Source organism: Maylandia zebra, linkage group LG6 (assembly GCF_041146795.1).
Source record: "Maylandia zebra isolate NMK-2024a linkage group LG6, Mzebra_GT3a, whole genome shotgun sequence".
NCBI lineage: Eukaryota > Metazoa > Chordata > Actinopteri > Cichliformes > Cichlidae > Maylandia > Maylandia zebra.
Window position 1 is genome coordinate 28,979,480 of NC_135172.1, and position 24,125 is coordinate 29,003,604.

At 40.4% G+C, this 24,125-nt stretch overlaps 2 protein-coding genes across 6 annotated transcripts in view; both read left to right on the forward strand.

The window, feature by feature from the left end:
* The first annotated feature begins 1,929 nt into the window (after nt 1-1,929).
* On the forward strand, nt 1,930-15,884 carry rhot1b (ras homolog family member T1). 3 transcript variants are annotated; one of them, XM_004567811.4, is made up of 20 exons: nt 1,930-2,297; nt 3,276-3,334; nt 3,496-3,577; nt 3,680-3,723; nt 3,810-3,863; nt 4,024-4,076; nt 5,156-5,264; nt 6,339-6,440; nt 6,579-6,677; nt 6,783-6,891; nt 6,985-7,105; nt 7,303-7,387; nt 7,860-8,005; nt 8,549-8,649; nt 8,796-8,926; nt 9,326-9,409; nt 11,082-11,204; nt 11,314-11,516; nt 13,094-13,216; nt 14,663-15,884. In XM_004567811.4, the coding sequence occupies exons 1-20, from the start codon at nt 2,261-2,263 to the stop codon at nt 14,778-14,780; spliced, it is 1,983 nt and encodes a 660-aa protein (XP_004567868.2). In that variant the 5' UTR covers nt 1,930-2,260; the 3' UTR covers nt 14,781-15,884. The 3 variants fall into 3 exon arrangements, with proteins under 3 accessions (XP_004567868.2, XP_004567869.1, XP_076741160.1); XM_076885045.1 differs by lacking the exon at nt 1,930-2,297 and adding an exon at nt 2,360-2,489; XM_004567812.4 differs by lacking the exon at nt 13,094-13,216.
* Nucleotides 15,885-19,943: 4,059 nt separating this feature from the next.
* The window catches only part of rhbdl3 (rhomboid, veinlet-like 3 (Drosophila)), a 74,973-nt gene continuing 70,791 nt past the window's right edge, over nt 19,944-24,125 (forward strand). The window contains exons 1-4 of one of the 3 annotated variants that reach the window (XM_004567809.4): nt 19,944-20,056; nt 21,277-21,453; nt 21,650-22,193; nt 22,766-22,789. In XM_004567809.4, the coding sequence (XP_004567866.1) occupies nt 22,053-22,193; nt 22,766-22,789 (165 nt within the window). In that variant the 5' untranslated portion in view covers nt 19,944-20,056; nt 21,277-21,453; nt 21,650-22,052. Of the gene's footprint in view, nt 20,064-21,276; nt 21,454-21,649; nt 22,194-22,765; nt 22,790-24,125 lie in introns of all 3 variants that reach the window. The other 2 variants (XM_076885046.1, XM_004567810.4) reach the window with 2 other exon arrangements.

Below are 24,125 nucleotides of genomic sequence, written 5' to 3' on the forward strand. Positions count from 1 at the left end.
CTGTTTTAATAGTATTATTATTTTAAGTGAACATTTCAATCTAAAAGTTTGATTCTTCCATACACAAGGATATGCTAAAGGCTTAAGAAAGTGTACCAGAAAATCTTCTGTTTTGACAGTTTTGCAGTGCAGAGAAACTTTAATAGGCTACCAAAAGTAGATATATAGTGCTGTGTGAAAGTCCTGACCCATCCCAAGGAGCCAGACTTTCTTTTTTGTGGTCTTGAGTAATATTGTTCTCCAGACTTTTTGAAGTTTTTCTTTGGACACTGGCTGCTTTTTCACTCATGTTCAGTCAGCTGCTTGTACCTGACAAATTAGCAAAGTGACCATTTTAAATTGTATCTTTAGGCACTTCATTACTAGCAGCGTTTAAGAAAAACACACCATTTGTTCCCATTTCTCTAGCTGGGTTTGTGAAAAATGCCAAAGTTACAGAAGACATAAAATAGTCTCCAAAAGTTGATTCTGTTCATCTGGACGTAGCATTTTGTGGGAGAAATGTTTCGTCACTCATCCAAGTGACTTCTTCAGTCTCAGCTGACTGCAGGTTTCCCCAATCTTATAAACAGTACATTTGCATTATGACTGAAACCAGCCCGCTGAAGGAACAATGGGGTGCGAGGTCAGTTTCTTGATTATGATTATGCAAATTCTCATGACCATTGATCAACAACCACTGATCAAAGAACACTGATCAATGGCCATGAGAACCATTCACAGAGAGTTGGGGAATGGCTGCAATCACAGCATTGTAAGATGGTGAAAGATGTACCCTTAGACCCCCTCCTCGATTCAGAGATGGTCTTTCCCTTTTCACGTAAAAGTGGGGGAACCTGCAGTCAGCTGAGACTTAAGAAGTCACTTGGATGAATGACGAAACGTTTCTCCCACTGAAAACACTACGTCCAGATGAATAGAATCAACTTTTGGAGATTTACTTACCTGGATGATTGAGAATGCATCAAGATGACATAAAATAGTATTTTTGCATCAACAAGGTGATTACCAAAGAGCTAGTGGCCAGAAGCATGACATATTTCACAATAGTGTTCAGTGTGTTCTTAGAAAACTGGACATGTGGAGAACAAAAGAAGTGCCAGGTCTAAAAAAAAAAGCTATCTATAGCAGATGAACTGTATCTGAAAGTCATGTTCTTAAGAAATAGGAGAAATATCAAGCAATGAACTGACACAGGATGTGAGAGATACACCTGGCCTTCAGTTGATCAATCTACCTTTTATTGAAGCTTCATCAGAAATGGTTTCAGTGGAAGGGTGGCTGTAAAGAAGCCATTCTTAAGGAAGAGAAACAGGGAGAAAAGGCCGAGGTTTGCCAAATTATGCAGCCTGGACTGGAAATCAGTAGTGATGGAGTCTTATGGAGTGTGGAATCCACCTTAATGCACACAAGGGCAAAATAGCCGAAAGCATCTCAATAAACACCCAATGTCCTTAAAAGAAAACTAAATCACCCCCTGCAGTATAAGGTAGAAGTCTATTTCATAGTCTGTGTGTGTGTAAGAAAAGAAATAACTCAATCTTCTTACCACAAATCTTATTCTGTCTATGTATTACGCAGGTATCGCCGCTTGACTTAAAAAAGAAAAACAGACCATAACCGCCACTCTTTTAATACCTCAGACTTGCACGTGCTGCTTTTTCTTTTCCTCCAGATAGCGCCTTTTGACAGAAATTCAAAGCTAGAGGAAAAAGTAAGATCTCTCACTCCACTCCAGTTTCCCAGTACTAAAAAAAATATCGCAGATAGAGCTCACACCTGTCTTAATTCAAACCCGCAGATTAATGCCGCACTTCTTGGTCAAGTACATGGGGGATAGTTTTATTTTTATTTTTTTACATGACTTTTTGTTTTGTTTTTAAGTGTTGCGCGAGCTCATCTCGGCTTTACGCACTCAGCTGACCCGAGGAGGGGCGTGGCCGACAGCTAGCAGCCGATGGTGTTGTAACAGTCAAGTTTGTGTGGTTATCTGGCTGTTCGTGTGAGCTCCCTGCTGGCTGTGTGACAGTATGCACGGTAGAGTACAGTAAGAAAGAAGAACAGCGTTTTGTAGGGCTCTCTCTAACCGTGTGGAGTTTGCGTTGAAGCTGAGCAGACGGGGGCTGAAATGCGAACGTAGCTGTTAGCAAGCGAGCCAGGCCGCGTAGAAGTGGCTGGCTGTATCCTTCATCCAGACAGACAGGAGCATAAATGTTGCACACAGACCGGTCTGCCGACGTGGTTGACGACGCCGGGGAAGATGCGCAAAGACGTGAGGATATTATTAGTGGGAGAGCGTAAGTAAGGCTTTAGATAAAGCTGTGTTTGCAGTGTGTTTGTAGACTGCAGAGTCAGCCTTTTAGTGCACACTTTGAATTGCACTGCTGCTGCCAGACAGCTGGACATGTGATGCTGAGCAGTGTCTTCATCGCGATGAGCTCTGTATTTGTTTCAGGCCACTCGTTCTGCAACTGCTTTGTGCTTTAGAGGTCTGTATGTGTTATTGGAGCTTATCTTGGCCATGCTATCCCCCACTGTAGCTTTTTAGAGCAGTTAGGCGGATAATTTCTTTTCTATTATTCACCTAACCTCAGTTTACCACTTTGATGGTGAACACTCTTGATGGTATTGCAATCTGATTGCCCTAATTTCACATGTACTCTACAGTATACATGTGAATTCACTGCACTTTGCATCTATCTATCTATCTATCTATCTATCTATCTATCTATCTATCTATCTATCTATCTATCTATCTATCTATCTATCTATCTCCTTGAAAGTTGGGTTCTATCAGGTAACATCACAGCCTTTCAAGCATCTGAATTATTGGAATGTGATGGGCTTTGTTTTACACATTGGGGTTATGTCTGTGCAGGAAGAAGTACTTTGTCTCCACACGTTTTCTCAGTTTCAGGCTAAATACAGTACTTAACAGTCTGGTATATGCTCTTTGTACTCCTGCGTATTCCATTTTTTTATTGTTATTTTATCTGATATCTGACTGGTGGTCATCTTTGAGTTTCAGAAGAGGTGCATCCAGTGATTGGCAACTTTCTCTTTGCACAAGAAATGACAGACTTCCAAAGTTGCTCCCATAAAGTGGGACATCTGGTGTCCTCAAAAATGAAGGCTAAAATTGATGGGTCACACATCTAACCTGTATTTTCTTAAACATCTACAGAAACGTGTCTCAGTAATAATAATACATTATGCTTATGAGTAATGAGGGTTTGCTAAACACACTAAATATGTCTCCTTCTCTCCATCTGCAGCCAAGGTGGGGAAGACCTCTCTCATCATGTCACTGGTCAGCGAGGAGTTCCCAGATGTGGTATGAATGCATTCCTGTTTTGCCAGAAACTTAATCACTTAATAATTTAATGTTACTGTACCCATCTGGGATTAAACGTGCCCACTATTCACCTTATTTTGCATTGATTTGACTGTGCTATTTACGCTCTGTAGCCAGCTCTAAACATCTCTGTATCCCAGGTTCCCTATCGAGCTGAAGAAATTACCATACCGGCTGATGTTACACCGGAGAGAGTTCCCACACACATTGTGGATTACTCTGGTATTTGAAGGAACATTACTTTGTGTGTGTGCGTGTGTGTTTTATAAATAAAGAATTGGCGCATCCTTGTTTTACTTAAGCAAGCTCATCTTCCCTCCACAGAGGCAGAGCAGACGGATGAGCAGTTATTTCAGGAGATTTCCAAGGTGAGTCTGTGGATTTTGCTTTGCTCAGTGAAAAGTTTTCGGGTTCATGTAAAAGCTTAATGCTTATGTGTTGATCTGTCCTGTAGGCAAATGTGATTTGCATTGTCTACGCTGTCAACAACAAGAAGTCTATAGAGAAGGTGAGCTCCTCTGCTGCCAGAATTTCCATATTTAGTTTGTATATCAGCTGAACTGTATAATATGTAAGACTCTGGTGTGACAGCGTGATACTAAAGAATTGGGTATCATGTCTCTCTGAACTGAGAAAATCTTTTATCGTATCTACTTGTGTTTTCATAGGTGACGAGCCACTGGATCCCCCTCATTACAGAGAACACAGACAAGGACAGCAGGTACATACAGAAATATTCTGGGCTTTTGTTTTCCACCAAATATAAGAAGAGAGTGGGATCAGATTCTCAGTTTGTGCAGTTGTGTGTGACAGGACAGGCAGCTGCAAAATATTAGGTCCTGTAGCAGGAAGCCAAACCTGGTAATTTTCAAGTAGTGGTTAATGTAATGACCTACACTCCCAGGATGATTATTTGGTTTTGTTTTTTTTTTCCCCCTTACAGTGTCTTCACTCTAAGCAAAAAGCAGCAGTAGAAGTGTCACATTTCACACAAGCAGGTTCACCAAAAAAAGAACTGATATGTATACTCACTGGTCACTTTATTAGGTACACATTGCTAGTACTGGGTTGGAGCCAGTCAGAACTACCATAGCTCTCCCTGGTGTAGACATTCCTCAGCGATTTGCATCTTGTCATTATGGCGTCACACAGTTGCTGCAAATCCATCATGTGACTCCTCCCTTTCACCACATTCCAAGGGTGCTCTATTAGACTGAGATCTAGTGACTGTGAAGCTTATTTGAGTGCAGTGAACTCAGTGTCAAGTGTTCAAGAAATCAGTTTGAGACAATTTGAACTTTGTGACTAGAAGCAGCCAACAGAAGACGTGGTCATAAAGGGATGGACATGGAAAAATACCCAGGTGGCTGAAGTGTTTAATCGATGCTCAGTGGGTACTAAGGGGCCTAAAAGTTTGCCAGCAAAATTACCCTCACACCTTTACATCACCACCAGCGTCTTTGGTCAGCGGTTGCTGTTGTTTAAGTGCTTTATACTGTTGCCTTTCTGCTGATGTTTGAAACACTGGTAATTCTACTCTGACCTCTTGCATCAACAAGGCCTTTTCATCCAAAGATCTGCCAGTTTTCTCTGTAAACCCTAAAAATGGTTGTGTGGGGAAAATGCCACAAACTAGATTCACATGTCTAAATGCATGGTGTTCCTGCTGTGTGATTGGCTGATTAGACATTTGTGTTAAAAAATAATTTGAACAGGTATACCTAATAAAGGGGCTAGTTGGTGTATATCAAGCAGTTATTGTCTGTTAATCACTTTGCTTTGTGGTGTTGACATTTTCAGGGTTCCCCTGATCCTGGTGGGGAACAAGTCTGATTTGGTGGAGCACAGCAGCATGGAGACCATACTTCCCATTATGAATCAGTACAGTGAGATAGAGACTTGCGTTGAGGTGAGACAGTCACCACTCTTATTGCTGCCACCATTTCTCAACAATAAAACACAGAATGGCAGATTGCAAGAACAATCATCTGCTTAGATTCAAGTATTTAAATAGTTTGCTTCAGACAGTGGACATCAGTACATTCTTCTATTTTGTGCTGAACCTAAAGAGGAAGAAACACAACAGAGTTAATAACAATTAATTACAATGACCTTTGTGCAGAAACTTCCATCTTTACAGGAACAAAGAAGAACGGCATTTTTTTCTCTTAATAATGACATCCACACTTTAGCCATTGTTGCTTTTAAGGGATCTTAACAGACATGTCATTTAAACAGTTAAACAATTAAAGTCTTGCGGATGTTAATATAGAAACAGAGTTGCTGCAGTGTGATTGGCTAACTTGATATTTAAGTATAAACTAGGGAGGATAACAGCCTAAAGATAATCTTTGCCACTTACAGTATATTGACTATTGTTGTCTTGCTTGTAAACACTGACCTAATTTGGCCTGTTGCATTTGTGTGAGTGATGCCTTTTGGTTCCCTTTTTTAATTCTTCCTGAAAATAGTGGTATTTCTGCATAAGTATTTAAATCTAGGAAGTCAAACAACTGTAAAGGGTCACGAGTTTAAGCCATAACCTGTTTAGAACTTTGAATTCAGCACGAATTCAACTCCTCGATATGAAAAACCAAAAAACCCTCACCAGTTTCTACCAAGTTTGCTTTCTGTTGAAGTTAGTTCACTACCTCCTGACACCTGTGGGTTTTTTTCCAGTCTGTTAATTGGACCGGGCGCGCCGCTCAGACAGATCACGTGTGTTAATAGCCTGTCTGGCAACTACTTAGTCACCAAAATACACACACACACACAGGTAGGTAAATAGGGATGACCCTTTGCTGACTGGACTGTTTGCTCACAGTGCCGCATATAATACTTATGAGATCAAGAAGCCTCACACTGCGTATTAATGGGGCTTTCAAATGAACCACTTCGATACCAGAACTGCATTACAGCACTGAACAGAGTGTCTGTGTGTGTGCACATGTGTGCACATTTTCTTCTTCCTTGTTGTTTATAGTGTTCAGCAAAGAACCTGAAGAACATCTCCGAGCTTTTCTACTATGCTCAAAAGGCAGTTCTCCACCCCACTGGTCCCCTCTACTGTCCAGAGAAAAAAGATGTAAGGATAAATGTACACTACATGACTCTTGAGCTGTTTAGTGTTCTGAGTTTGTTTTGCATTAAGGGCTGGATTTGAACTCTTAGCAGAACCTGCTTTTGTTTAAAGAACGTTTGATGTGTGTCCCTGATTTTTCAGATGAAGCCACTTTGTGTAAAAGCTCTCACTCGAATCTTCAAAGTGTCAGACCTAGATAACGATGGTAATCTCAACGACAACGAGCTCAACTTTTTTCAGGTAAACTGGTTAAAATAGAATATCCAGGCGGTCTTTATTGTTCCCTCCTTTCGGTGGGAGACGCTGAGCTAATTCAGATAACAACATTTGCCTGTCTGCCCATAGCGGACGTGCTTCAACACCCCGTTGGAGCCTCAGGCGTTAGAGGATGTAAAAAATGTGGTGAGGAAGAATTTAATTGATGGCGTGTGTGACAACGGCCTCACTCTTAAAGGTAGGAGTGATGGGACGTATTTCTGATGCTTATGTATATACAAGCTCGCCTCACAGTGGGATTCCTGAGATCTATTTATTTTTTCCTCTCCAGGATTTTTGTTTCTCCACACGCTGTTCATTCAGCGAGGACGCCATGAAACAACCTGGACAGTACTCAGGCGATTTGGATATGATGATGACCTGGAGTTAAATCAGGACTATCTCTTCCCTCCGTGAGTTTTACTTTGACATCTAAGCAACTAAAATCTGCTCCTGCTCTTGCACCTCATTATATTTCCATTCGTCTGTTGGTTTGTGGCACTCTGTTGAATCATTTCCTTCCGTATTTGCTTGTTTGATACATTTTGTAAATATGCTTGCATTTATTTTATGTGTTAAATATGAATAAATGTTATTTCTCCCTCTCTAGGTTGAAAATTCCCCCAGACTGCACTACTGAGCTCAACCATAATGCCTACCTCTTCCTCCAGAGCGTCTTTGACAAACACGATAAGGTACAGTCCTGTATATCTGGTTCTGTATTTATGTTGGCCTTCACCCTGATGAGACACAAACAAGAAGTTGCTGATTGACATTTAGGAAGGCACTTTCCCACAGTCAAGTGTGACCACCTGCTGAGGTGTGATGTAACTCCTTGCAGCTGAGGAGGGATTGGCAGGGAGAATTAGCCATGAGGTTAGAAGAGTCAAAGAGTGAAAGTGACAGCTTGTGTCAAGATCTGCTTTCTCTCATAGTGATTAGTGTCCTGCTGTGAATGTGTGCCTTCAGTCTGTCATGTTTGTTTTCTCAGGTAGAAGTGACAGCCAGCCAACTTAGGCCATTCTTTTTCTGAAGTCTGTCAAACTAGAGCAGTTTGTTCAGTGTACATTCACCCACAAAATCCCACAGGAAATTATTCCTGCCACGAGCACCCTGTTCGTTATTTAGGTGTAGCTGTACACAGTAACTGATCCTTGTGTCTGTTAGGACCGTGACTGTGCCTTGTCACCAGAGGAGCTGAGGGACTTGTTTGATGTTTTTCCCTACATGCCCTGGGGGCCAGATGTCAATAACACAGTTTGCACTAATGACCAAGGCTGGATCACCTACCAGGGGTATCTCTCACAGTGGACGTAAGTAGGCATTAAACTGGTGTCCATGTTTATTTGTTTCTGCTTGTTGATTGCTCCGATTGACTGATCAGCCACAACAATAAAACCACTGACACCTGTACAGAAACCTTTGAAACTGGCATTTACAAGGACACAGTGTAAACCAAACATATCCCTAAAGTAATGTTCCTCCCCGGTGGCAATGGTCTCCCACTTCCAGTGCTTTTCACCACACTCTAAAAAGCACTGACAGGAGAGAGCATAACAAAGAGTCCAAAGTTTTCATGTGGCATCTGAATTGAGTAAGCTATCTGCAGGATCTGTCAGGGAAAGCCCAAATAATAGAGGTCCCACCCCACAGCACTTACAACCCTACAGCCAAATTCTGATACAGGAACGTCCTGTGTCCTTGCCCTGATGGGTCAGGACAATTCAGGGACACAACGAAGAACTATTTAAATAATAAACTGATGATTTTAATATTGTCATTTAAATATAAAATAATATTAGTTACATTACTGTATATGAGTTCATGTGTCTTAACTTCAGCTGCCTTTTGTTCAGGTTAACAACTTATCTGGATGTCCAAAGATGTTTGGAGTATTTGGGGTATCTTGGTTACTCAATAATTGCTGAGCAGGAGTCCCAAGCTGCAGGAATTACAGGTAAACTCTACCATGTAATCCTCATTTAATCACAAAACTGTTTTAAGAACAGTTAAATGGTGTAGTTGACTCTGTTGGACTGTGCACAGCAGCTGTCTGAACTGATCCTCTGGTACTTGTGTTTGTATGTGGTTTCCTTCGTGCAGTGACCAGGGATAAGAAGATTGACCTGCAGAAGAAGCAGACCCAGCGCAGCGTCTTCCGCTGTAATGTTTTTGGAGACATTGGCAGTGGCAAGAGTGGCTTCCTACAAGCCTTTCTGGGTAGAAACCTCATGGTAAGCAGAACTAAGCACCAGCTCAGCCATCCACTACACCAGCATTGCAATAGCTATAGAATGAGCAGTGCACATAGGCATGCAGTAACATATTGAAGAGGTATTCAGAAAGGTGTTTTGCATGTTTGTGGGGTGTATTATGTGAGAGGCTTAGATTCGGCTGCCTGAACTGGATTTCAGGCTTTGCCATAAACATGTTTTGCTTTACCCTGACTGACGTGTTTACTCTGAGACACAGCAAGTATCAAAAAAAAGTTCCAGTAAAAAGGTTTATTTAAATGCCTTAACTCTGTACATTTGGGATTATGTCAATATATATATTTTTGCATTGCTGCATGTATTGAAAATGTCATTCACATCATGTTTTAATTAACGCCAGATCCTCTTCTGTCTTCTCAGCGCCAGAAGACCATTAAAGAGGAGCACAGATCCTACTATGCCATCAATACAACCTATGTTTACGGCCAGGAGAAATACCTTCTCGTGAGTATCAAACACACTGCTTTAATCATTAATGAAAACACATGACGGCACATATATCTTCTATCCTTGCAGTGTGGACACTGTCTTCCAGGCAGATTTTTTTTTTTTTAACATAAAGTTACTCTAATTATTTCTCATATTGGGCACTTTAATGTAGCTCCTATACTTTTATTACACATTATGTATGTGCTGACCTTCAGTAACGGTACAAATACATTTTGTACTGTGCATGTACCGCTGTGTCTTGTACGTGAGGTTGTCAACTGTGATCCATGAAGGCCAGCCCAGCTTGAGGTTGGCTGTTCTTAGCTCGCTCTATGTAAGCTTCTTATCATGCTCGCCTAATGCTTTTGTCAAGCCAGCATTTGTACTTGCTTAACAAAGGCATTAGCACTGCTGTGCCTATTTTGACAAAGTGCAAGCACAGTGCATGTGCTGTAGGGATACAGAGGAACAGTTGTTGTAAAGTTGTAGGCAAAATATCAAATACCATAGCAAACTGGCTTCTTTTAGATGGCAACATTTAGCAGATGAAACTCAATAGTTGAAATGGTATTGATTTGCACATTGACTGCACTGTTTGTTTTGACACTGGTTAAAGGACCTTTAAAAGGTTCACCCTCCAGGGTGGATTCCACTCCCTCTGTCCTGGCATCCATAGTGAAGCACAACAACCCTGTTTGTCTTGGCACTTATAGGCAGCTGGAGAACAAATAATTAATGAGTGTGATTCACTCTGTTGTCCTTGGATGGTTGTGTGCTTCTCATCACTTTGGTTTTCATCACTGTGGGTTGGTTTTTAAACTGGTTAGATACTTACTGTACAGTAGTTAACTAAAAGTAAGTATCTATCTATCTGACTTTGACCATTTTCCCTCTGTAATGTCATGTGCTTGTGCACTTCTGGGTTGCACTGGTTCTGCTTACAGCACAGCTGCTATTTTTAGATCGCTCCCTGTACAAATTCCTCAACTTGTGTGTCTGCAATTTCATCATGGACATCAAACCTGCACTGAGACAAGACATCAATGTCTGTGTCAAACAGAAACAACAAAGGTCTATGGGGCCCTCTGGTGATCTGGTCATCAGATCTGGAGCACAATGAATGCTCATTTTATTTGTTTTTTTGTTGTTGTTTTTTTCACTTGGTTGCACTCATTAACTTGGCTAGCAGGGTAAGACAGGGACACACAAAGTTGCTGGTCTAAGGGAAACCAGCACTTTGTGTGTCCCTCACCAATGCACTGAAAACACATTTTCTTGTACACTTCTCACTGTGTACGGATTTGTGTCCCTGCAACTTTTACCCTAAAATGAAATTCATTCCAAGAGTTGCTGTTTCCAAACACTAGATGAACTCCAACGCACCTCCTAGACACACAAATTTTAAAAACTGGAATTCTAGGAAGCAATTGAAAAATGCCAGCAGCACTGCCGAATGAGATCACATTAAACTGAGTCAAACTCAGCATCTAACATAAAGTCCACACACATTCTACAAACTATTTAAGCAACTGTGACCACTAGGGATGTGCCACCTTGAAGTCAAATTAAAGGAACTAAGGTTCAAACTCAGCTGTGTTCCTCTAGCTTAGTGGATTTTAATTAAGAGATTTAGAAAAGAGAGTATTTCCACTTTAACCACTTAATTCTAACCACCTTACCTCTCCAGCTTCACGAAGTGTTTCCTGACTTCGACTACCTGTCTGACTCTGATCTGGCCTGTGACATCGTCTGCCTAGTCTATGACGTCAGCAACCCTTACTCCTTTGAGTACTGCGCCAAGGTTTTCAAGGTAAAACTGTTTTTAGTGTTCACATTGTACCAAAACACAGATGTTTGTCCACTTAAAACAAAAGACCACCACAACCATAATCATTCATTAACGAGTCTTTCTCCTTCAGCAATACTTCATGGACAGCAAGACGCCATGTATGATGATTGCAGCAAAGTCAGACCTGCCAGAGGTCAAGCAGATGTATGGCTGCAGTCCTCTGGAGTTCTGTCGGAGGCACAAGATGCCCCCGCCTCAGTCTTTCACTTGTAACGCAGCCTCAGCACCCAACAGAGACATCTACACCAAACTTACCACCATGGCTATGTATCCGTAAGTATGCAGAAATTTGAAACATCAACCTGACTGTAAATGTGATACTTTGTTACGAGTCACATTTTCAGATTAGATTCCCGAAAGGGTAAAAAGGTAACTAAGAACATAGTGAATTGTATTTAATTCAGAGAAATCCAATTATTTATTAGTGCTAACTGAAGTTATCCCACTTAGCTGTCTTGTCTGTTATTGGAGGGCATTGTCTGAGTTTTAATTGAAGTGCAGCTTTAGTTTCGCAGCTCTGAGATGAGCTTAGCTGACAAATTAGAATGAGAAGATTTGTGGAAAATATGTTTTTCTTCATGATATCCTGTTTTTATTTTTTCTATTTATATATTGTTAACCCTTTAACTATGATATAAGGATATGATGAGTATAAATCATCACCCAGAAGAGGAAGATTTATATGCATTTATTAACTGCAGATGTAATCTCATAGTTTTCTTGTTTCCTGCAAATGATTACATAAATCCTATATTATTTATGTTTGGTAATTTTTATTAAAGCTGTTGGTGCTGGATGAGGTTTTTAATACAATTTAGAGCATTCTTTATATCTCCCTCGGGTCTGGAAATGCGGACCGACAATATAGTCCTCTAAATCCTTCGCTCTGGCTCCAAACATAAGTTTTAGAGGATGTTGTGGTCTGAGGTGATGAAGTAGCTGAGTCACAGTTCTCGTTTGCTGCTGTAAAAGGAGGCAACTTGCAAAGTTTTAATTGTGTTTCCTGTAGTCCTTGAGGATTTTCTGCCCTTTAAGACCCAACTGTAGAAATAAATCTGATGAATCATAGAATACTCCCCCCCCCCCATATGGTTAAGATTAGTCTGACAGTTTAAATACAGAGCTGTACTCTGTGTAATATTCCCAGGTCCCCTCTGGGGATGGTCCTGCTGTCTGCAAGTGTCAGTATTTGTCATCATGCGCCTCACTCGACACGCATTAATGCACTTCACTGGTCTCTGGACATGTTGCTTTTAGTCTGATGCCACTGTGTTTTCCACTGTGGATACACGGGCCTCCTGCTGAGCTGTAATAGTGATCTCTCCCTGAGCATCACACTCATGCCATCAGTCAGGCTTCACTTTACTGTCAACGTAAATCACCTCGCTGCACGTTGTGCTATTATACGATTGCACAGAGACTTTAATCTTGAGGAGGTCAACTTTATTGTCTGAGATTCAAGTGTTTAAGCTGGAGGCGCCTCCATGGCCAATGCCTTTTCTAGTGACGGTTTCAGGTAGATTGAGATTTGTTTTTTTGCTTTTATCACTGTTTCTGTTTTCTCAGGTTTCTTAAAAATTCTTTAATTTGCTTGAATTTTCTTTTCTTTGTTTTTGTAGAAATAATATTTAAAAGATCAGCATATTAGGTAACATTTTCTTTTTCTCTCAAAAGGAGAAACATTTAGCCTTTTATCAAGCTGCTTCTCTTGTGATCTGAACTACACTGGAGCCTTTTAATGGTGGCGGCCTCTTTCAGCTTTTAACTTTGTTTTTGTTTGTCGTATGTGTCCTGTTTGTCTGTATGTTTGTTGGCGTGTGTGCGTGTACGTACCCCGTGTCTCTCCTCAGCCACGCCCGGCTGCGCTGCATGTGCACTTGTAACCGGTGCACATTCTGCTTGTGTCAGAACTTCCTCAACTCTGAGCTGCTGCAGACGGTCAGGGCCAAACTCTACGCTGTCGTACTCCGAAGGTCTCTTACAAACTTCTCTTATCTTTGTTGACGTGTTGGCGTTTATCATTTTTATGTTTTTCACGTTTTCATTCTTAAGCTGCTTTTTTTTTCTGTGGCATCATCATTTGTAACACAGCAGCAGACCCGGCTGGTTGCACCAAAGGGACCAGTTCTTTCCCGTTAATTCTTAATCGCCAAATTCGAGGATGGTGGTGAACCTTAACTCATCCATGCAAAAACCTCATATCCTCATTCCTATACAAATGTACAGAAAATATTCGATTTGCTCAATATTAGTAACTTTCCTCTGGAACAACATGAGCCTTCAGTGTTGCTGTAGATCTGTTTAAATGCTTCTCACGGCATATATGATGCTTGCTTCTGTCTAATCTGATTTTGTTGAAGTTCCAGTCTTTCATACTTTATTTCTTATACTGCATTTATACTGCTGTTCTGTAATGAAGAATAGAAAGGCCATTAAGTTTACTCGCTTTCCCTCTACAGTCCTTTTTAGTTGTCCTCATTTTGCTCATTCTGTTTTTTCATCTCAATCTTGATATTGCTTTCTTTTTTTATAAAGACTTCATCATCATCATTTTTTTCCCAGTGTTTGACTTCAATCTGATTGTCATTCTGTTGGTATCAGCTTTGCATATGTCACTGTGCCTCAGCCGTCTCATCTAACAGAGTTGTCACAACTCATTTCTGGTCTCGCTGTCTCATGCATCCGTAACTATAAACCTCTAAGTCCCTCATCTGTTTGACTGGCTTTTGCTTCAGCGTCTCAATATGTCACAGCTCTCTGCTTGTTCTGTCATCCGCTCATCAATATTTTCTCAATGTTCATTTCTATGCGATCCTTCTTTACAACTAATGTCACTGCTTATTTGATCTGTTTGTCACTTTTATTGGAAAGTTGAGAGCTAATCGGGGAAGAGAAATAGTTTAATTTTTGTTTCGATGTTAAAGAGGATGAGATGTCTGTGAGTCACTTCTGTCCTAGTGATGAATTATCTGTGATCCTGTTCACACTTAGTTTTAAAATGCATCATCTTGGGTGATCAGTCACAAGTTGACGGCGTTAAATCCACATGTAATAACCCAACAACAACACACGAGTCACTCAAACAACCTGCCCGGGTTGTCTGGGAGAAACTTAGCCGCATGTCTTTTGTAGTGTAGTTTCCTACTTAAATCAGTTTAACTCAGTGGTTTTTCCCATGCTCATCCACCACAGGCGTACCGGTCATATAGTCAGTAACACGATGTGAGTTAAATCGGACACCATGAATACACATGATGGCGACAAATGTAACTACATCTTAGCTGTTTTAACCCAGTCGCACAAAAATGAATTTTAAAGCCAAGTGAAAACAGGGTTGTATGATACGGAAAATCAGTTGTTTTTTTTGTTTTTTAACTCTTTACATATGTCTCTACACTCTGCATCCCTCTATTTAACAGACACGTTAGCCAAGCGGACCTGAAGAGCTCGACCTTCTGGCTGAGAGCGAGCGTTGGAGCCACAGTGTTTGCAGTGCTGGGATTCGCCATGTACAGAGTGCTGCTCAAAACGCGGTGATCCTTCAGCATTCAGTCCAGCCCTCACTACCCGGGGTACATAAAAGCTAATTTGACCAGTCGGAAGTTTTGATTTTCCTGTTTTCATTGAATTAACTTTATGGAAAATCACTCATAATTCTGTTGTTTAATAAGCCCCGTTTAAAAAAAAAAAAAAAAAAAAAAAAAAAAAAAGAGATTTATGTGCAAATAAGCAAACATTTAGGTTTTGTTTTTTTGCATTTTCATTTCTGTTTCTCTTTGGGGACGATACAAAGAAATATTTAATTTTCTACCAAATGCTAATTTGCTCAATCTGTCCTGTGCAAATAAAGATAATATATTTATATGAAAAGAAACAAGGTTGATTAGTCATACTGAGTTACGTAAAAAGCTATTTTTTTTTTTGGTTGCTTGCTGATATGATGAACAATTTAGTGTCACTTTCAGTACGATAAGGCTTGTGATGTGTACCATATGCAAGTAATTCTTTAGAAGAAGATGTAAATACTGTATATAGCGTAGACTATGTGTACGTTTGATTTATTTGTGTCTAAAAGGCCACTTTTGAGTCACATTTCAGCACTGACTGCAGAGCTATTAACAGCACAATCTTTCATCATTATCACCTGGCAGAAATGAGGATTTCCTTTAATGGCCAAATGCCTGGATGCACATTATTTTTTTTAATTTTATTTTTTAAATGTTTGCTTTATTTTTTTTATTTTTTGTTGCTACCTGAGCGGATCAAGATTATATCAGTGGAAGTGAATGTGTGAAACGAAAGGTCTGCTGCGCTCTCTCATGTCTTCCTATGTTGGTCACTTTACATTTTATCTGTATGTATGCAAGTACTTGTCATAAAGTTTGCATGCTTCAAACTTTTTGATGACAGTTCAGTGTTTTAAGAATTATTGTAGCCCAACGTCTTCACAGCTTCTCCTCATTGCTTGTAAAGTCCCCAAAATCGAGGACTCGCTGATCTCTCCTGGTTACAAAAGGTGTAATAATTTTCTCTAGATGCTCATTTTCAACCACATGCAGCTACTTGCTTCACTGCTTGGTTTCTGTATTCATTCATCCCTGCCTTTCCAAGAGTTTACATTGAATAAATATATCTGAACAATGTGGTGTACTGGAGTTATTTTATTCAAAGATTTTCTTTTTTTGAAAGTTGTTATCTCCCGAAGACGCCGTTATTTATTCACAACTAATTAAATTATTGAAAAACAGTAACTTTATTCATGCTTTTATATTCAGGATGTTTACTACACTATTAACTTTCCTCTTGTCCTCTTCTGGGCCTGTCTTTCTCCAGATTATATTCGGTATGCAACAATTTGGAAATAAGGTTTACCTTAACACAAGAGGGCAGCGTTGCTTAAAAAAAAAAAATCTCCATCAGTGGCTAAAACCAGGTTGTGAGCCATACAGTCTGATTCTGACTCAAGACTGTCCATGTTTATATTTTTATATATATACACACACACGGTGTTGCGGTTATCGACATAATGTCTTGGCTTATTAAATCCAGTTTTGCTCTTCAGCAAGTGGTCCTCTCCCTAAATTGAGAACAACTCATTCTGTGCAGTAAAATACAAGTTAGAATTAGTGCTCATCATTCTGACTCATTTATAATTTAACAGAATTATAATGATGAAAAATCTCTGCAGGCTTTTTTGGGCTTTGGTAAAAAAATTTGCGTATTTTTTGTAACTATTTGGAATAACTTCATGAGGAATGTGGTGGAGGGCTTTTCTCCCAGAATGTTTTAAAGTGAGACCCAGTACTGTGTTAAAGTAGCATCTCCCTACACCCCAGAAGAGGCTTAAACTGAACCATAATTTATCCTAGATTTATTAAATAAGAGACGCTGAACTTCTGAAGTTATCTTCCAGACCTCTGGAAAATGTATAAATCCTTTGAGATGTGTTTAGCATCATAAACTGCATAAGGACAGAAACCAGAGGTTGCTGGAAGTTTCTAAATAATGAAGTAGAGCTTCTTGGTGAATTTGATCCATTGCAGATGACTGAACCCCACAGGATTGATTTCACAATACGCAGCAATATCTCATGCTGTATGCTTCATTAGTTATTCCCCCAGTCATCCGCTGTGAAATGTTGGCATATCACAGCCCACTGAAAACTTTAAACTCCATTTAAAGGGAAACTTAGAAATCACTACTTGTCTTTAGAGACTACTTTGAGGCAGCCTTCCTTTGACTGCTTTTTTCTGGTTGGTGTCTCATCTTCATTGTGGAAGGTACTTTTCTATGTCTCTGTGAACAAAGCTCGATGTGCTGTCTTTTTGTCTGCTGCGGCTCTGCAGAGAGCGCCAGTTATTGCTCTCTGAGAAACTTGAATCGTGAGAAAACCTGTCTTTGCTTAGAATAACAGCCTTACTTCTTACTCTCTAGCTGTGATGTCTCCTACTGAAAACCTGATCGGGCTGTGGCTTAGAAAATTTCAATATTTCTTTCTCAAATTTTTTGTTTTTCTACAAAGTTTGAAAAAAGCAAAATTTATACTGTAAGTAATTTAAAGTCCTACAAGCATGCATGGATGGATGGATGATTTTAATTACCAGGTAATTAGCAGGTAATTCAGTTTTTTTAAGCAGAAAAATAAAGTAATATTCTGCATGTTTTAGGGAAAGGGCCATATTATGAAGTGGCTTAGGCAACCAACCAAAGACAACCAATGATATACAACATCAGATTCAACATACTTACATATCGACCAATGAGGCACCAGCAAGAATTAGCTGGGCATATATTAACCACCTAATTAATGTGAACCACAACATTTGAACTGTTGACTGTCATATGTTTTACCCTGGTGACTGGTCAAACACTCTAAGTCACTCCATAATCTGCATAGTTATATATTTAATGTTGTTGCTAGTTTTTCAGCTAAAATAACTAAAGATACTCACTACTTGAAGTCACATACAGTGTAGTTTATTTCTTCTTTACTGTAAAATACCTGAAGTTACTTGCTACCCAAAATTACAATCAAAATGTTTCTTCCTTCCTGTAAAAACCCAAATTAGTACCACCTTATCCCAGTGCACTTTCTGGTATGTATTTCAGAATAAACTACATTGAAATTCCTGGGAGTTTCCGTTTAAATCTCTGGGAATTTTAGTTTCTATTAATTACTACTGTTTTAAAGTCTTTAAGTCTTTTTTCTTATATATATTTTTATATATTTATATATTATATAAAAAGATAACAGATTTGTGATGTTCTTGGTTAAAGCAAATGAATAAATGAGTGAAATAACTTCTGCCATTAGTTCAAATGTCTAGCTAAAATTAATGTGCTTGTATACATTTTAAATAGCAGACTAGTTATAGCAACAGATAATATGAAGTTAAATAAAAAAATAGTGTTTTCTACAGCAGACAGTGGTCATAGTAGCTAAAACTACTCAATAATGGAAACTTTTTAAAAGACTTAACCTAATTAAACTTAGTCAGCATCTGTTACTGCAAGTATGGGATATGCAAAATACACAAACAAATAAATAAATGAATACAAAACATAAAAATGGAGAGAAGAAAAACAACATTTAAATAATTAACAATCAATGAGTCCATCACTGATTCACTCAGTCACTTTAATTTCAGTGCAAATAAACACTTTCACACCATCAGGAATGGTGTTAATAAAGAGCAGTTGGTGCCTGCAAACAGCCCTGAGCTACACGGATGCGAAAAGAAAGTGATACAGTTCAGGTCTTCATTTATAGATGAGCTAAGTTCCCCCACATAGCAGGTGTTTTTCTAACCAAACATCTTGTCTCTCTCTGTTTCTTCTTCACACTCTCTTTCCTCATCACCTCTGTCCTTTCCCTCTGTCTCTTGGGTTACAGCTCTTCAGCTGATGTTAACACATGACCTGTGAAAGCCACCTCAAAGCTGGTTTTGTACTTGTTTTAAATGGAAATTCCTGGGCTGTCTGCAGCTGTTGAGACAATAAGTTTGCCGGTTCTCTGGTGTCTTTTATGATTTTATGCCTGGTTTTATAGTTGAAAAGATCAATTCTGGCTGAGCTTTACAATAAGACAGGGTGTCATGAAAAAGTAGTTACCACCTCCTTGATTTCTTAGGTTTTTGCATATTTGTCACAATTCAGTGCATCGTCAGCCTTGTGTGAAAAACAAATTTCCCACAATTAACTGTGATTATGCATGTTTGTTTGAAAGCTGACTTTAATTTCATTAGCCACACTGAAGCCTAATTAAAGCCACTTAAACAGAATCTTTCTGACAAAGTGAAGCAGGTAAAAGATCTCAAAAAGCATCATGCCACAATCTAAAGAAACAGCTGAGAATCAAAGTCATTGACATCAATCCATCTAAAAAAGCGTTTCATTTTTATAAGGCTCTGGGACTCCAGCGAACCACAGAGACAGCCATTATCCAAACTTTGTGAACCTTTGTGAAGTAGTGAAGCTTCCCAGCAGTGCCCATCCTACGACAATGACAACAACAGAGACTCAATGACAAATCAAAGAAACCAGAACAACATCTAAAGAACTGCAGGCCTCACTTGCCTCAGTTCAGTGTTCACAATTTAGCAACAAGAGAGAAGTGCACATCCATGGGAGAGATCCAGTATGAATAAATCACTAGTGACCAAAAAGAACACAAAGGTTCATCTCAGATTTGTAAAAAACCCATCAAATGTTTTGATGATTCCCAAGGCTTTTAGAAAATATTCTGTAGACTGAAGAGACAAATGCTGCTTTATAAAAAGAACATCATAAAGTCAAACATGGTGGTGGTAGTGTGATGGTCTGGGGCTGTGTTTCTGCTTCAGGATATAAATAGAAGTGCAAATCAGATCGTAAGGTGTCGCTCATGCATCTGCTTCACCTGCACGGAGATGGTCATGTGAGGTAATGAAGAGTGAATTATTTGTGCAACCTACAGTAAGTTTAAAAAACTGCCATTAAACTTTTTTCTCTCCAGTGCACAAAAAGCACAAAATAAGAATACAGAATCTCAACACTGGGTCTGGTGACCTTTGACCAATTATTCTGTTTTCCTCCTTTTTTAAGCAACATGACAAAGTTCAGCTTTAATCCCACGTTGTTGTGTGGGAGTCAGGGAGAGACCCCCAGGGTTAAAAATATCAACTGGTCATATGGTTACCATGGTAATGCGAACACGAAGTACCTGGGGGAGGTTTACTTGATGGATACTGATCAACCCACACACTGCAGACCACATAATTTCTCCTCATACATGGCTTCCACCCAACTATTATGTTTGTTTGATGTCTCCTCAGGTAATTGGTATGTGTTTGTCTGAGGTGGGGCCCCTGCTTTTTGTAGCTGCGGGCTGGAGGGGACATTTTATATCCCTCTAAATAAAACGGAATTTATAGCTTTGGACACTCCCTCCTTCCCGCTTTTAGACTGAAGCGATTTTGTATGCTGTTTTTTGGGGCATGATTAATTAGTGTTTATAGCACAATAGAGCTGTATGCCAAGTGCTTGCTTACTGTTGTGTTGAGTTTGTCTTCGAGATTTTTTTGGAATCTTTACCTTGAAATAAAATCGTGAATGTAGACTTTTACAGTAATTTTGTGCTATAAAAATAAAGTTAAATGAATGGACTGTTTTAGATTAGATGGATCAGACCAAACGTGAAATGCTCACTCTAGCTGCAAATATTAACAGGGAAATGTTGAACCAAGATACTATGTCTGTAGTTTTTATTTGAGCATATGGTGGGACATTAAGCGAGGGTCCTCCCTTAGGAAATTTTAAGTGTCATAAACTTAACTTTATGAATTTCTTCACCAGTGTATGCATGGAAAACAAAACACATAGTGGATTACAATGCAGTGATTCTCTCTGGTATTCTCCATCATTTTTAAGAGTAATTGTCAGCTTTTGGCGCATAATTACCTTTACCTCAGAAGATTCTGTGGTTAAACCTTATTTTTGCATGAATATTTTATGCTTAATATTTATATTTTGGGAGCAAATTGCTTAAGAACAAACACCTGCCTGCTCCAGAAGTATTCTTTGCTTAGTAATGTTATCGTGTTTTCCCAAAATAAACCATCTGCTTCCTTAATGTTTTACGGGGAGGAAGAGATTAGGGCAAGTGCATGTTCTAATTGTTGGGTGGATGGGGCTTGTCTTTTGGGTACAGCTGTGCTCGACAGCTACAAAAGTCTTTTAAAACAAGACTTTTCCACAAACAATACAAATAAAAATAAGTAAAAAATAAAAAATGAGCATGTTGTATTCCATATGGTCACACTTAAGCAGTAAAGATGAACACAAGTCGTTACGATCGTGCACAAATCACCCTAAACCCCACGAGCCAGCGACAGCCAGCTGCTCGCTCAGGGAGCCGGAGTTCCTCGAAACCCCCGAGAGGCAGTGGCTGGTGATCCCTCCTCACCGCCGGCCAAATCTCTCCCTTTCTCCCTCCCTTCCCTTATCTCTCCGCCCCCACCTTCCCTCTCTTCTTCACTCCCTCTGTGCCTGGAAGGACGTATGCGGATGGAGCAGAGTCGCGGCGTCTCCTGGAGCTGATCCAACCATCCCGTCTGAGGCGGTCGTTTTGTGCCCCCCGCCCCCTAGTGAGGTTTCTTGCACGGCGCACGGTGGAGAAACCAGACGGCCTTTCCCGCTCTGCGCCGTCGACCGGCAGAAAACAGCGTGCCAGGTAACGTGACGCACCACAAAAAAGAAGCTGGCACATAACTGAACTTCTCTCCCAGTGTGCCATGTGCCCACGCTTCTGAAGTAGACTTTTACCTCTGCCCGGAGAGGCCATACGAGACTTCATAGGTCGATGTCGTCATCCCTTTTCTGGGTTTCATGTTGTTGTCACTACTGATGATGTAATTATTTTTTTTCAGTTGGATCTGCGTTCTGCTGCTGCTGCGTCGCACCTCTCGAAGTGAGAAGACTCGCTCTGCCAATGTGCGTCCCCAGCATCGCAAACTTGGATCGTCGCCTCTTTTCGCGGAAAGACTCATCTCCACCTCTGAAAACCTTTTGTCACTGCTGACTAACGATGTATTGACAAATTGTGTGACACTGTATGGATACTTTTTTTTATCCCCTAACTGGCTTTTACTAAACTGTCAGACGTCAACTTCTCCCTTGCGGATGAAGCTTTGCTTGCTCTGTCTATGTGAAAGTGCGTCGGGCATAACCGGAGTGCGCACACGTTTAATTCATCGCGGCGGGAGCATGGGATTTTAAACTACAGCATGTGGAGTCGTTCCTAAGGACCGCATCGCTGCTCTCCGTGGGTGTATGGAGAAGAGCAGCCTGAGAATGACAGGCGGAACCCGGGAGGCGCCGGTGAACATCTCTCCGGCGGTGGCGGCCAACGCAGAAGGCGAGGAGATCGAGGTTTTGGAAAGTACCGAAGTCATCCCAGTGGCTCCAGAAGAAGTAGGTCTACACAATGTGGCGTCAAGTGAACACATGACCCCTGTAACCTTTTGACATTTTCACAGTTATGAATCAGGACCTTCAGCTTCTTTTTCTTTGAGCGAAGTTAAACACAGTCCCTCTAAAATTAATTTCAGAAAGTCATTTGTCCCTAAATTCAGTGGCACAACTGACAAAAACAAGCGTTTTACAAAGACACGAGATGGAATTTAAAATACTGTTTATTCTTTTGAGAGCCGAGTTAGTAAAAGCACCCAGCACTTTGCTTCATCTTTTCCAAAGACACACGCTCACAGCATACTACCTTTTACACATAATGAGGCACACTTTTGGTACCTTGTTATCTTTTGCTGCGGCTCATTGACCGTAATGATCAGATAATAGCTGCATGTGATCGCAAGACTGCAATTATGGCAAATGCTTAGTGAAGGAAGCCCTTTTGGCCGAGATTCATCATTATCAAACAGGTGCTTCCCTCCTGTCTGGTACCTGTTTCTGAGTTTATTTTTCTTCCCATCTATTCCTCTTATTCATTGCTTCACACGCTCTTTTTCTCTTTTTACTTGTCTCAGCAATGGAAGTCTCTGTTTGACAAGGTATGTATCACAACCTTTAGTCCTTTAGGCTTGACTTTTCATATGCATGTTTCACTCATCGTGGAACTGTGTTGTCTCTGAAGGTGCTCATCTGTGTGTGAACTGTTGGTGACCTATGTCTTAATCTTTATTATCCGCTCCAAGCAACACAGATATATTAATCTGTTAAAAACGGCATTGTCTTGCTTAAAGGTCATGAAACATAGGAAAGATTTAGCAAGATCAGGATTGCAGGATTGCACCAGAGGCAACGATATTTAATATTAAAAACTCCATATTTAGTGCGCTTTAGTGTGAATTGCCCATGGATCATGACCTTATCATTGTAAATGTGCTGTAACAGTGGCTTAATCACTAACAGAAGTGATTTAAACCTGCGCTGGGGGATTTTGCAAACTGGTAAAGGAAATGACATACAAAAGCAACAAAAAAAAATTTAGATTTTAGAAATATGATGCAAATATTTTCTGTTCAGCTATCACAAGTGCCTACTTAATATTTTTTATAGTTTCAAAATACTGCTAAACTTTGATCAGTTCCACAAAAAAGTAGCATCAGAGTTTCGTGGGGTTAATTGACTTGAATCCTGAGTCTTTTTCCCCTCCAGTCCCAGTTTATGAATTAGGATGAGTTGATAAATATATTTTCAGATCAAAATCTTGCCTAGTGCAGCTTTAAATCCTTCGCCCGCTGGGTATGACGGCATAATGTGTAACCAGGTCGAATCGCTGTCAAACCAAACTCGTGGAGAAGAGGGGGCTGTGGTGGTTGTGTCATTAACTGATATCGGCCCCAGTAATACAATTAGGACGATACACCTGGATGGATTGATCTGTGAGTCAGAGCAGTCTTGTAAGAAACACATGCCACCATGCACACACACATGCACAGACACACACAACCGAGAAACCCCAGGAGAAGAGAAACAGCGACTGGCTGATCATGCAAGCAGCAGGTCTGACAGGACTGACAGACGGCAAATGAGCCCCCCTCTATCACACAAACACACGCACACTTATGCCCACACAGCTTGCAGTGTGTGCGACTACTGCATCACCTGCTCGGCATAGGGCCCCCCACTTTCTCATGTGGGGAATTGTGTGCATATTTATGTGTGTGTGTGCGTGAGTGCAGTGGTCAGCTGGGATTTTTAGGGTTGAGACTGAGGCTCGTGTCAGCCTCACTTTTAAGGGGGAGACAGAGGTCCCGTGGGATTATGGTGTGTGTGTGTAAGTGATGGCGGCATTAAGTGGGCCTCTCAAGCCGCTGTCTCCATGTGTGCTGCACAGCTTGGAGTTTCCTCAAGTGGGCGTCGGTCAGAAAAAAGCAAATGGCA

Bases quoted from the DNA above. Each gene is read 5' to 3' on its own strand.
- rhot1b (XM_004567811.4), top strand. From the start codon at position 2,261: ATGCGCAAAGACGTGAGGATATTATTAGTGGGAGAGC. The intron at 2,298-3,275 runs GTAAGTAAGGCT...CTCCATCTGCAG, and splicing joins GATATTATTAGTGGGAGAGC to CCAAGGTGGGGAAGACCTCT. The intron at 6,678-6,782 runs GTAAACTGGTTA...GTCTGCCCATAG, and splicing joins ACGAGCTCAACTTTTTTCAG to CGGACGTGCTTCAACACCCC.